General features: G+C 41.7%; 1 protein-coding gene across 14 annotated transcripts in view; it reads right to left on the reverse strand.

Moving 5' to 3' along the window:
• Nucleotides 1–13783, reverse strand: part of SMARCA2 (SWI/SNF related BAF chromatin remodeling complex subunit ATPase 2) — a 222574-nt gene that overhangs the window by 96649 nt on the left and 112142 nt on the right. For all 14 annotated transcript variants that reach the window (XM_081237554.1, XM_081237555.1, XM_081237556.1 and 11 more), the window contains 3 exons: nucleotides 12996–13109; nucleotides 4069–4176; nucleotides 3144–3230 (listed from right to left, as the gene is read on the reverse strand). In XM_081237554.1, coding sequence (XP_081093680.1) covers nucleotides 3144–3230; nucleotides 4069–4176; nucleotides 12996–13109 — 309 coding nt within the window. The remainder of the gene's footprint in view (nucleotides 1–3143; nucleotides 3231–4068; nucleotides 4177–12995; nucleotides 13110–13783) is intronic.

Below are 13783 nucleotides of genomic sequence, written 5' to 3' on the forward strand. Positions count from 1 at the left end.
ATGAGTATCCTATTAGTGAGGTCATTCTATCTATTTCTAGAGCACAGTTAAATAAAATAATGAATAAGTAAGAAAACACTTGTTATACAATGAACCAGAAACCCAAAGTCTTGGAATTCAGACTATAGTTCTGCCAGAAATATATCCCGTAAGTCTGCAAGTCTCTAGACTCTCATACTGAGATGACAGGGCTAGTTCACTCATCAAACAGTGATTAAGTGTTGACTGGCCCAGGGCTGTGGTAGGCAGGTACTGGGAATCTGGAAAAAAATGAAGTAGCTACCCCAAGGAGCTTAGAGCCTAGACTAGAGGAAGAGCTTCCTACAAGCAAATCAAGATTAATATATACACATAAATACACTGTTGGAAATATTTAACAGTAAAAGTAATGATTATTTATGTACTACATACTGTAAACCTTAGTTTGGTGGAATCCTAACATCCCTTCCATACTGTGTTTTTCTGTATTATAAATAAGGCTCTAAACGTATACCACCCCTCAGGTGACCGGCTTCCACTTTTAAAACACAAAACTTAATTACAGAATTCCCTCCTCACTGACTCCGTGGAAGAAATAAGTTGCTGCTCTCCATGTGATTTTCGCATTCCTTCTTTGTGGGAAGGGAGACCATCTGTGGGGAGGAGAGCACGTCACACCTTCACATCAACCACCAGCTGTCTCCCTTCTCTGCTCCCCTTCCTTCCCAGCTCACTGAAGCTTTCCTCCAAGGGGACCAGATCTTCCCTTTGGGCTTTGCTCCCATACATAATCATTTATGGTAGGCCCAGCCCCTCTGGATGCTGCCCTGCCGGCAAAGTTAACGCCAATGGACCTCAGCTAAAAACCCTACCCTGACTCCAAGCCTACCCTTTCGTCTCTACAGGTGCCACTCCTGACTAGAGATTTAGGCCTCATCCGTCTCTCAGATGGTATGTGTTGATAGATGGTGATAAAGTCAGGTAACAGCAGCATTTTAAAAACACTGCTTTCATTTCTCTGGTTTGAAGATCCCCAGGGAGGCAGTGAGCCCAATCCAGAGACCAGGTTTCTAGTATGAAGTAGTATGAACAAAGGGTGTGTAAGCAAACAAAATGAAGACAAAAGCAAAATGCACACACCATCTCTGGTTCACAACTGTGATACCTTTGTAAATAACTGTGGGTCTCATTTCCAGGAATGGGCTCCTGAAAGTTTTTTTTTTTTTTTTGCAGTACGCGGGCCTCTCACTGTTGTGGCCTCTCCCGTTGCGGAGCACAGGCTCCAGATGCGCAGGCTCAGCGGTCATGGCACACGGGCCCAGCCGCTCCGCGGCACGTGGGATCTTCCTGGACTGGGGCACGAACCCGTGTCCCCTGCATCGGCAGGCGGACTCTCAACCACTGCGCCACCAGGGAAGCCCACTGAAAGTTTTTTACATTAAAAAAATTGCAAATCAAAGTCTGTCTTTCTACTGACTGCTACTTAACATGTCAATGTGCAGGCAAAGGAGGACATGTTACTTAGACTTAGCTTCTTTGATTGCCCCCCCCTCCCCTCCCCAGGTGCTCCAGACAGAAGCTTGACATCCTCTCCCTTCCTGACATGGCCCAGTGTGTCTCAAAGGTTCATTTTGGTACGATAACCAAAATGAAGTTCAGATTGACATCTAATTTTCATAATTTCTAAGTCCTCAAACTCCTCTATACTTTTACACAGTAAATATCTTAAAATTATTTTTAGGAAAAATAAGATGGTGACTAACTCATGGATACCTTACAGCCCATTTATCACATTAGTGGTTTACCAGACACTTCATATGCTATTTTTTTTTAAGTTTATCCTCCTGCCAGTCCTATAATCTGTTACCATCTGATGACAAGTCAAGTAGCTATGAGTGACTTACACCAAGTCACGGTTAAAAGTGACCTGGGGTATAGACTTATTACCACACAGTGGATTCTCCTACTATGCGTCTAAATAGGCTTGTTGATGGGACCTTCCCCCCCCTCCCTCCCTCCCTTTCTTCCTTCTTTCTTTTCTTCCTTCCTTCCTTACATCCATCCTTCCTTCCTTTTACTGTTGTTGCTGTTGTCATTTTGCTTATATCGAGGACTTTTTACTCTATAAAGGAAGGGTTGCCTGTCCCTAAGGCAACAACAGTGTCAGGAGTTTTTCTAACTTCCCACCACAGGTGGGATAGGACTCCAGGACAGGGACAGAGGTGCAATATATACTGCTGCCTAACAAGCGCAATTACCAAAAACAAGGAAGAAAAAAATAATCTTCAAAGTCAAGAATATTTCAGTCTCATTTCCAGGAATATGCTCCTGAAAGTTAAATTCCTAGAACCTTCTATTTATTTATTTGTTAATAAGCTGGTGCCGACACGGAGCCTGCAGTGACTTGCCCCATGCCTCCTGCTCATCTGTAGTGGAAAGTAAGCAGTGCCCTGGCAAATAATTGCCGCCAGGACCATATACATTTGCGGCCACATTGAAAAGTGGAGGCTACAATTGTGGCTCCTTTTCCTTCCTGCTCAAGTCAATGGCTCCTACTGGGGTGAAATTGTCAATTTAGGAAACTCATTCACATGTAGCGAACAGGGCAGAATATGTCCTCTCCCCTAAAAATAGCTTCCTAGAGACCAGAGCCTCAGGATAAAAGCCTTTATCTACACTGTCATGCAAGAGGCCAGAAAGGAAAAAATACAAATCTAAGTAACAGACTAAAAAGTCAGTGACTTTTACAGAGAACATCTTTCTGTTCAATGAGTATAAATACATTATTTTAATATTTTTTCACAGAATCCTTCTGAGGAAGCTGGAGGTATTTATCATTATCTTCCATTTCGGAGCCCCCACTAGAACAAGGCAATTCACAGCACCTACCCAAACCCACGTAATGAGCCATAGCTTACAGCATTTTCTCACTACTTGAAACTCCTGGTTATAAAATTCCAGATGCTCAAGGGTCTGGTGCCAATGAGAATCCATAACCAGAAAATTCACGTTTGTTAATTCTGCTCTTCAAGCTATCAGACCGTGCTGTTTCAACTTCCAGGCGTTTTAACCCTCTTTTATTTTTTATTAAAAAAATTGTCTGTGTAGTATTAGTAGGAATAGCACAGGAAGGATCAGGGTCACGACAGAGAACGTAGGCTTACCTCAATGTGCTGAAACATATATGGGTGATTGCAGATTTTTCTCAACTGCATGATAGTGTTCATAAGTGTCTTAGCGCCTCCTTTCCCCTAAGAAAAGAGTAGAGAAGAGTGAAAATAGAAGTTATTAATTGATCAGGTATTTCCCATTAAAAAAAAAATAGGCTTGGGCTTCCCTGGTGGCGCAGTGGTTGAGAGTCCACCTGCCGATGCAGGGGACGCGGGTTCGTGCCCTGGTCTGGGAAGATCCCACATGCCGCGGAGCGGCTGGGCCCGTGAGCCATGGCCGCTGAGCCTGTGTGTCCGGAGCCTGTGCTCCGCAACGGGAGAGGCCATGGCAGTGAGAGGCCTGCGTACCACAAAAAAAAAAATAGGCTTCTATAGAAACAGCAAAGGGCCATAGGTCTTCTCGGTAACCTTCACCGCTTGTGGTCCAAAGTTCCTGTTACTATTACATAGTTGTTTCTGAATTAGATATAACATCTTCCTTGTGACTAACTTATCCTAGAGGAGGGAATTATGCCCCGTGGATGGCTTTGAGAAATAACTGTCTATTCACTAGGATTCACAGCTGTCTATTCCTTAGAAACATGGAACAGATGCCCAGGAAATGAAACTGGATTGTGAAACCTTCTATAATGCCACCACACCCTTAGGCAGATATATTCTGTGCAGAACTGACATGAGCATAGCTAACTATTTTGGTGATATGAACACCAAGATGGTGTTCGTTTCTGACTGCTCCTATGCAGTTTGCAGGTAAGAGGCTAAGAGATTTTCTTTGGCAGCAACAATAGCTCCAAAAAAAGCCCAGTAATTTGCTTCGACAAATCAGCATTAGCAGGGATGTTTCCTAGGAGTATCCAGTGTCACAGACCCAAGACGATACATGACAGCACCTTGAGTTGTAACATCTTCCCCAACGTACCTTCTTATCTTTCTCTGAACCGTCTGTGAGGAGGATCCCTTTGGCTTGCATATGGCGATACAGAATCTTCTGCAGAGCTGACATGTCACACTTGATCACATATTCAACCTGGGGAAAAAAGAACAGTAAGTAGAGCAGGAGAGAGAAGGTGCCTGTTCTAAGAAGATCGTTGAGACATGGCTGTTGGTGGCACTCCTGGAACCACAAAGGTATCTCTCTTCCCCCACTCTTGGATTCATGGAGGAGGTGGGGTGGGGTGGTGGTAGTGATGGAGAGGACCACAGTCGTCACTACTAAAGGTACCATTATACTGTAGGGACCTTCAAAAGGCTGTATGTCATTGACCATTGACACTAGGGTCATGTTTTTGGAAATTTCTTGACTTGTTCCATATTTGAGAGAGAGAGAGAGAGAGAGAGAGAGAGAGAGAGAGAGGCTGGCGAACTGTTCAAATTCAAAGATGTTCCACACAGAGTATTTTCTTTTCTTTTTTTTAATAGTATTTCCTCTGCTTCCCACCTATACCTCCTTTCCTATGAACAGAACAGTTTTAGGAAAAACAGTGCTTGGCCAATAACCTCACATTTTGTTTGGAAAACATTTTTAAATGGTCCTAGGTGGCTACCCCTAATACTGATCTGAAAAGGAGATTCATAAGAGCCCTAGGTTGACTATATGTAATTACCCTCTGCTTTGAAGGATGAAAGGATACTACCCTAGTGAGGATAACAAGCAAAGGAGAGAAATTAATCCACAATTGGATGCAACTTTAGGACCATATTCTTTAGAGGCAAGGCCGCATGCACTTCCATTTTGAAATAACAGAAAAATCCAATTTAAAACAGTGAAAGGGAATTCATGTGCTGGTGGTTTCATACACACCTGCAATACTTCTCGCACACTCCTAATGCACACAATCCGCCTTGGTTATTTCCTATTATTGTTTTTCTTTATTAAAAAAAATCCCCAGAATATAAATGTTAAATTTTCATAATAAACATCAGATTAATGCCTAGAAATCTGCAGAATGTGATTAAAAGCAAATCAGCAAGCTGCCTAATGTTTAACAAACTGATTAAAAATGATCAGGTTATTTTCAGCTCTGAGGGCCAGGGCTAAGAGGTCACAGATGAAGAGAAGGTGAATATTCATTCGATTGTTGCTTTAGAAGGAACCTGTCAGGCCAGCCAGAACCGCAATTAATAGCCTTTTGCTACTGGTTTTGATGCACCAAATCAGATTAGAGAAAGGTGGATTCTTCTGCAGAAAAGTTAAGAAAAGCAAGTGACCTGCCATCAACTTGTTTTAGTTTTTAATGACTTTCTTGGCCAGGGTGGAAAAAACATCTCCAAGCTTAATAAATAAGGATGCACTATTAGTACAGGCTTTGTGTTCCACAGACTTGATCCTGCATGTTTTTAAAGCACTTCGACTTGGTTTCAAGAGCTGTTAACTCTCCAGGATACTTGATCACGGTGTAGAGAAATGTTAAACAACTTCAGACTTTTAACAAGCATAATGATAAAAATGACACCAAGGGCTAGCATTATTGAGTTCTTTCTACGGACCAGGCCCCGTGCGAAAATGCTTTATTTATGTGCCTTCTCCCATTTCACTACACAAGAGCTGTAGGAGAGTTACATTTAGTGGTGTTTGAGTTTTATAGATAAGGAACCTGAGCATCAGAAAGGTTAAGTGACTGGGTTGAAACGATCCAGCTATTTAATGGTGCAGTTAGGATCGAACCAGACTCAACTTCCTTAAGCTCTATGCTAAGGATGACCACGGAGACTTTTAGGTTTCCCAGTTGTGCCCTGATGTTCCTCTTCACCTGGGCCTCCCTGCCAGCCAGCTTGTGCACACTTTCCTGAATGTGGAAAGGAGGGCCGAGGCTTGCTTGTAAGCGCGTTAGGAGATGGAAGAACAAGAATGAGGGACTGGACCCTCAACCTCCTTCCCGTCAGTTAGCTGCGGCTAAGAGCTGGAGGGGAGGGAGTTTGGGAAGCAGGGGACATGCAAGATGATGCCATGCAGACAGGGATGTCAAACACCCCCAGAGGGGCCAAGTCAGCAGAGAAGCGAGCTCAACCCTAGAACCTGACGGCTGCTGTAGGAAGGCGATGTTTCCCGCAACCCTCCTCCCAAGCACCATTAGGGGGTACCAGAAGCTAGTTTGATACACATCATCAAAATCACCATCCTAGGGCTTCCCTGGTGGCGCAGTGGTTGAGAGTCCGCCTGCCGATGCAGGGGACACGGGTTCGTGCCCCAGTCCGGGAGGATCCCACATGCCGTGGAGCAGCTGGGCCCGTGAGCCATGGCCGCTGAGCCTGCGCGTCTGGAGCCTGTGCTCCGCAACGGGAGAGGCCACAACAGTGAGAGGCTCTCGTGCCGCAAAAAAAAAAAAAAAAAAGAATCACCATCCTAAGTTTCATGACTATATTTTATGTTTGCTCCCTGTAACCTCCCAAACAAGCCCAAGCTATTTTGTTTGTCTTTGTACTTTCCCCCAGGCCTGGGGTGAGGGTCCTTAGTTTTAGGGCTTCCTTTCCAAATTTTACTCTCCCCAAGGGCTCTTTGGAAGATCTTCCCCAATCATATCTATCAGCCAAAGTCAATCTTCCTTTTCATTTCCCGCAAAGAAGTGGTCATTAAACTTTTTTGATGGCAGTTCCTTACCAGGAAGACACGCTAAAGCGCCTCTTCCCAATACATGCCCATATATTTAACTATGAATTATATGCACGCGTGGACATTAATGTCTCAAAACACAAGTTACCTTTAGGACAGGGGTCAGTGTTAAAGGCAGTTGATTTATATCTACATTTCAAGAGGCCAATTTGACGACATCTAAATTTTGGGTTATAATGGGGCTGGTGAAAACCCACACTAGGAACAGGAGAGGTGGCAGGTCTGCCCTTTTCCTACCGTCCATCTGTGCTTACGTTATCCATCTTGTTTTCAACCTGCAATCCTTTGCAGAATCTTCTAAAGCCCTTCATTCATTCTGAGGGCCAGGGGTGTCAGTTTAGTTAAAATGAGATCATCCTAAAATCCTTTTATCTGGATACACGGAAACCCGCAATGCTCCCAGTAGGCAGAAGGCGCAGGAACCAGACTATGAGCGTGAGCGGATATCTGATGCCCCAGGTGGAGGTGCTCCCCATCACACTCCCTCCTGGGATAACCGATACAGTCTAAGCAAGGTATCTTGACTTTCTGATGTGCATACATACCACACGGGTACCAGCGTCCATCTGTATGTTAAATTAATAAAGCTTATTTATTTATTTTTTTTGCGGTACGTGGGCTTCTCACTGTTGTGGCCTCTCCCACCGTGGAGCACAGGCTCCAGACGTGCAGGCGCAGCGGCCATGGCTCACGGGCCCAGCCGCTCTGCGGCATGTGGGATCTTCCCGGGCCCGGGCACGAACCCACGTCCCCTGCATCGGCAGGCAGACTCTCAACCACTGCGCCACCAGGGAAGCCCAATTTTTTTTTTTATTTTTAAGAGAAAAAGTAATATAAATGGAAGCTCTAAAATCTTCTTCCCACACCTCAATGGATTACTAGTAAGCACCCCCCCACATACTCACATGCACCCCCCGTGTGCTCTGGGGACCCCTGTCCTAAAGCACTTGAATGCCTGGATCCTTCCTCCTGATGGCGTGGATGATGCTGCCTTTCATTGTCATGCCATTGGTTCAGTGACATCTCACACCAGGCCTCCAATTTCTGGTACAGCTCCTGCACCTTCCAGCCCCGCCCGAGGGCAGTACAGCGCACAGAGCAAGCCATCAGAGCTACGCATTGAGAAAAGGGCAGACTGAAGAATTCTAAAGTAGACATGCAGCCTGACAGTGGCAAGGCGAGGAAAGTCTCTGTAATCATCACGCCATCTCAAACTCTGTTGGGTCTGGGTCACCTCCAAAAAACATGATGGTCCCTGATTAGAACATGAATTTGAAAGTTCCTCAAAATATGCTGGTGTTGCAGGAAATAAAATCTATGACTCTTTAACAGGGATGATTCTCCCAACAAGTTAGGCTTATGAGAGCCACTGGGACTATTATTTTCAAATTATATGTAAAATTGGAGTGTCAGCCTCAGGGACATGACAGTTATCTCCTAAGACTCCTTATGTTAGTAATGATCAAATTGGTCCCTTCGGGGAGCTAAATTGGGTGGTTATATTGGCCCAGACTCTCCTCCCATAAAACCCTGTAAAAGTTTTCAACCTTTATCCATAGTTTCTCCCTAAACACTATTCCTCACTTATCACTTCCCTTCCAAAAGGAGGTATTATTAGATCAATAAATCCAGACTACTGTGTGTGATATATTACCACTTTGTGAACTGAGATTTCCAAGATTAAATTTATGAAAGTCCCAGGTTTTAGAGTCTATGGCAAGAGAGGAACAAAGTGATGATTAATTACATCAAGCATTCTAAATTTTTATATAATGAATATAAAAGCTGCCCATCTAAACAATGCTTTTTTGTGGTTTTATACAGATTATATCAAAATCAGGGTCGATTTTAGGTAGGTCAACCTCTAGTTAATCTCAGACATTGTACACATATTTTAGCATATTTAGACCCAGACACACACACACACACACACACACACACACACACACATACAGCCAATAGCAAGTACAGCTGGTTCTTGATTATACAAAGGGGAAAGTCAGCGCAGACAACCTCAAATGGGAGCTAAATCGAAAAATCAATTTTTCTTTAGCTTAAGTTAGGTTTTATGTAATCCCTTTTCCATGAATTGCCCTTCTTCCGTGAGTATAAGGAATGGATCTTATGCCAGCAGCTTGGTGGTGGTGTTGGGAGGGGCCTGGAGACAGTATATTCTCTTGCTCATTAGGTGTTTCATTAGACTCATTAAGTCATTAAATACTCGTTGATTAAAACTAATTTTTATTAAATACTCATTCATTAAAACTAATTTTTCTGTGAAGTAGAACCACATTTATCAAACTGTGGCCCTTATATGCCTGCTTTGGTTTCATCTGAGGACATACAGACTCCTGAGGTCACTCCCACTATACGAAACAGAATTACTGGGGCTAGGGCTGGTACTTTGTATTTTTAAGAGTTTTTCTATCTGAAAACTCAACAATAAGAAAAGAAATAATTGGGAAAAAATAGGCAAAAGATTTAAGCACCACTTCATCAAAGAAGACACATGAATGCCAAATGAGCACATGAAGACGAGTCACAAGATATCAGCACACAATTATTGAAACAGCCAACAGTGTTAAAAACTGAAAATATCAAGTATTGAGGAGAATGTGGAGGAACTGGAATGCTCATACATTGCTGGTGGGACTAAAAAATGGTTCAGACTCCACAGAAAACCATTTGGAAGTTTCTTATAAAGTTATGTGTACACTTACCATATGACCAAGCAAGCCCACTCCTAGATATTTACTAAAATGAAATGAAAACCTATGTTCACACAAAAACCTATACACAAATGTTCATAGCAGACTTATTCATAACCATCAAAAACTAGAAACAACCCAAATTTCCTTCGGTTAAATGGATAAACAAACTCTGGTGCATCAATATAATAGAATATTATTCAACAATAAAAATGAACCAATTAATGATACATCCAACACCTTGGATGTATCTCAAATTTATTACACTAAATGAAAAACCAGATGCAAAAGGTCTGATGAGACACATTGTCTGATTCCTTTCATACAACATTCTGGAACAGGCAAAACTACAGGGATGGAGAACAAATTAGTGGTTGCATGAGGCTAAGGGTAGAGGGAGAGTTTGTCTAAAAAGTGAGAGCACTAGGAAATTTTTGGTCGGGGGGACTGGGAGACAGAATTGTTCTGTATTTTGACTGTGGGTAGAGTTAACATAGCTGTGTATTTGTCAAAACTCAGAACTATACACCAAAAAGAGTGAATTTTATTATACATAAATTAAAAAATAAAATGGAAATCCACTTCCCTGATTCTTTTTCATGAAAACATTTGAGCATCACTTCTATAAAATATTTAGCCTTTTCCTGCCATCAGCCACAATTCCTTTCTAGATTCCTTATACAGCCTGAGAAAGACATATATGTTGTTTGTGGCTACAAGCAGATGGTGGCAGAAGAAAGCTCCTTACCCCCAAGGATGACACTTAAATGGCCAATTTTCCCCAGATTAAAAAAATCCTAACAAGGTAGAAAGAGCAAAGAGTGAAAACTGGCCAAACCACACCAATAACAGCTACATACACATGCCAAGTCATTAGTTCCCCTACTCACCATGAAAAGGTTATGGGGACAGAGATGGGGCAGGAACACAGAAAGTGCCAGGACCAGAGAACAGTGAGAAAGAACTTGAAGTGAATAGGGAAGCAGAACCAGAAGTCAGCAATAGAAACGGCAGTGTGAGTAGAAAGTAAGGACTCTGGTGGTAGCAGTTGTCACCAGTTGAGCCCTTACCACGTGCCAGGCATAGTGTTATGAGTACTGCATCCATTCAATCCTCTTCTGTGAAGCAGGTATTGTCTATTTTCCAGTTCATTGATGAGAACACTGACACCCACTGGGTTAAGAGACTTGCCCAAGCTCACATAGCTAGTATGAGACGGAGAATGCAGTGGGGACCCAGGTCCACTCTGACGGGCAGAGCCCATGACTTCCAGTCCACCAAGTTGCCTCCAGGTAAAGGTAGCTTATCCACAGATAATTCAGTCATACCTCGGAGACAGTGCGGGTTCAGTTCCAGACCAGCAAAAGAAAGGGAATATGGTAATAAAGCTAGTCACAAGAATTTTTTGGTTTCCTAGCACATGTAAGTTATGTTTACACCATACTATAGTCTATTAAGTGTGCAAAGCACTATCTAAAAAAATTGGACATACCTTAATCAAAAATACTTTATTGCTAAAAAATGCTAACTATCATCTGAGCCTTCAGTGAGTCATAATCTTTTTGCAATGGTACATCAAAGATCACTGATCACAGATCACCATAACACATAAAACAATCATGAAAAGGCTTGAAATATTGCGAGAATTACCAAAACGTGACACAGAGACATGAAATTAGCATATGCCGAAAAATGGTGTTGACAGACTTGCTCAACGCAGGGTTGCCACAAACCTTCAATTTGGGGGAAAAAAACATGGTATCTATGAAGGGCAATGAAGCAAAGTGCAATAAAATGAGGTATGCCTGTGTATCACACACAGGGTGTTTAACATACCTCCAATATAAAAATCTGGATATTAAACAGTACGTGTGTACTTTATGTCGAAACATATGAGCTTGAAAATCTAATCTTAGTTTTTTTAAATTTATCAATACTCAGGAAGTTTTCTTGTGAAAAGAGCTGTGAAATAAATATTTTAGTAAAGCAAAGAATCCCTCTGTGATATAACCAATCACCCCATAATCCTTATGCTGCAAAAGTTTGGATTTTAATACAATGGATTTTCTTAAAACAGGGCATACTTTCAACTTGTAATGTGTTTTTTAACTATCTATCTATATTAGCCATTCAGGACTGGCTAATACAGAGTAATGAGTAACAAGATTAAGAAGTTTTAGGGAATGAATAAATGAAGAACTTCAGTTAATTGCCTTTTATTTTATAGCTCTTCTAAAGAAACAAAAGGAAGTATGGGACAAATTAAAATCTTTAACATTCCATCTCTATAACTTGCAGGATCTCAGTAATATTCAAGGCAGCCACATGACCACTGTACCCATTCCCCAGCTTATTCTGTAACTAAAGTCCATACTGAATAGAAAGGGGGTTACCCAAAGATGCCAAGACCACACGAAGTCAAAGAAATATCAACAGCATTCAATCCCCAAGATGCATTCACCAAAATAAAATACTTAGATATTTAGGTTTTTGCTGGGATAAGCATGGTATAAGAACCATGTTAATATTTAATTTTTTTCCAACTGCTAATGAATAGGGCCTTAGGGATCAAAATTCTCTCTTAGCAAAGTGATCAACTTTGGATACTATCTTGCCAATCCCACTTAAAACTGAGCAGGATGAACCAATCTGTTCAAAAAATAGAGTCATTACACAGAAAAACACAATGATGCAAAACACACATTTCACAACTGGCTCCCCTAAAGAGAAAACTCACATCAAGCTATCTCATGCAACAAACAGTGCACACTGCCAAACAATCTATCTTTAAGAGAATGAAACGTAGAACTCCAGTGTGTGCGGTTCCAAAACATGATCAAAAACGTATTAAACCAATACCCAAATCCAACCCCAAAATGTGGAGCTAAGGGCTTAAAAGACATCCTAAAGCACTGAAAAATCAGTGTCCAAAAAGTAATCTGAAAAATATTTCTTAAAATGCTCACAGGAACTTAAATTAGATGATGCGTCTGTAATTTGCAGGAACCCTATTTTTCACTTACTATCAGAACCGTGACATCCCAAGCATCCAATATTAAACACATTACTGGGAAACCTGGCAAATGCTTACCAGGTCCCTTGATAATGATACAAGCCCCAAACTCAAAGGCTTAGTTGGCTCAAAGCAGAACATTTCTACAGCACCCGCAAGAGCAAACTCGACGAGGTCAGTAAAAAGAAAAAATCTAAAGTTAAAACAGAATGTTAATTCATGTAATGTTAAGTGAATGTAAGTTAAAGCTAAAATGTAATGAGACTCAATGAATTTGGTTATTTTTTTAAATCTGCCCCCAAACTTTTGGAAACCAAGATGAAATGCTAAAATTTCCCTTCTCTCTCTACACTAAATCCCCTAGCTTCCATCTAACAAAAAAAATCCTTTAAGATATTTCCCAGTTACCTGGAACTAAAATACAAGCCTGCTGTTTCCGAAACACAATTTCAGGGGCAGGTACTCCAGATATATTGGCAGAGGAAGAAACCACAACTTCTGAATTTGCAACATACTTTTTCTGGAAGCTGGGATTCAACTTCTTTCTTCAGTCTCCTCAGTAAAAATGGTCTCAACACCTTATGCAGACGCCTGATGATCAATATAGTTTCTTCTTCATTTAAGTCCACCTATAAGAGAAACTTAGATGAATTTGATCTTTTTTTTTTTAAAAAAAAGATCTTTCATGCAATGACTCTTTGTTCCATTTATTATTGGTTTCAATATATGATTGAAATTTTATGTGCATTAAGGCTAGGTTTATATCCATCATGTACACCTCAGAATGCTGTTCCCATCTTCCTACCAGGTGGTAACAGAACAGCCTCTGAATGGGTATCTTGGTCTGAATGCTGAGTTTTGTAGAAAACGGCCCAGAGCCATCAGTTTTAGATCAGGAGTGTTAACAGCTCAGAATTTTATGGGATATGATTGCAGTAAAGGCTGACTAAAGGCTGAGGTAGAACACGAGTAAAAGGGCAATAGTTAATGTGTTCTTCCTTCAAACTGAAGCATTAAGTTAGGCTCTTAACTTTGATTGTCCCAGATGCAGAAACATACCAAGGGAACAGGGCCTGAACCTGAAAAGAAGAACAAGAGTGGATCCCGATTACGTCGGTCGGTGGGTTTCTAAGCCCCTCTACCTGCATCCTCCTTTGCTCAGCTCTGATCTTGTTCAAGTTCAGTCCTGTTTATATATAAATCCTTCGCTTTCTATTTCACCTTCCTCTATTCACCTCTAGGGGGCAGAGCTGATTGACGTTACCTTCTCCCAATGGGCAAGCCAATGAATTCCTAACAAAAG

This window comes from Mesoplodon bidens, assembly GCF_964165515.1.
Source record: "Mesoplodon bidens genome assembly, chromosome: 6".
NCBI classification, from domain to species: Eukaryota; Metazoa; Chordata; class Mammalia; order Artiodactyla; family Ziphiidae; genus Mesoplodon; species Mesoplodon bidens.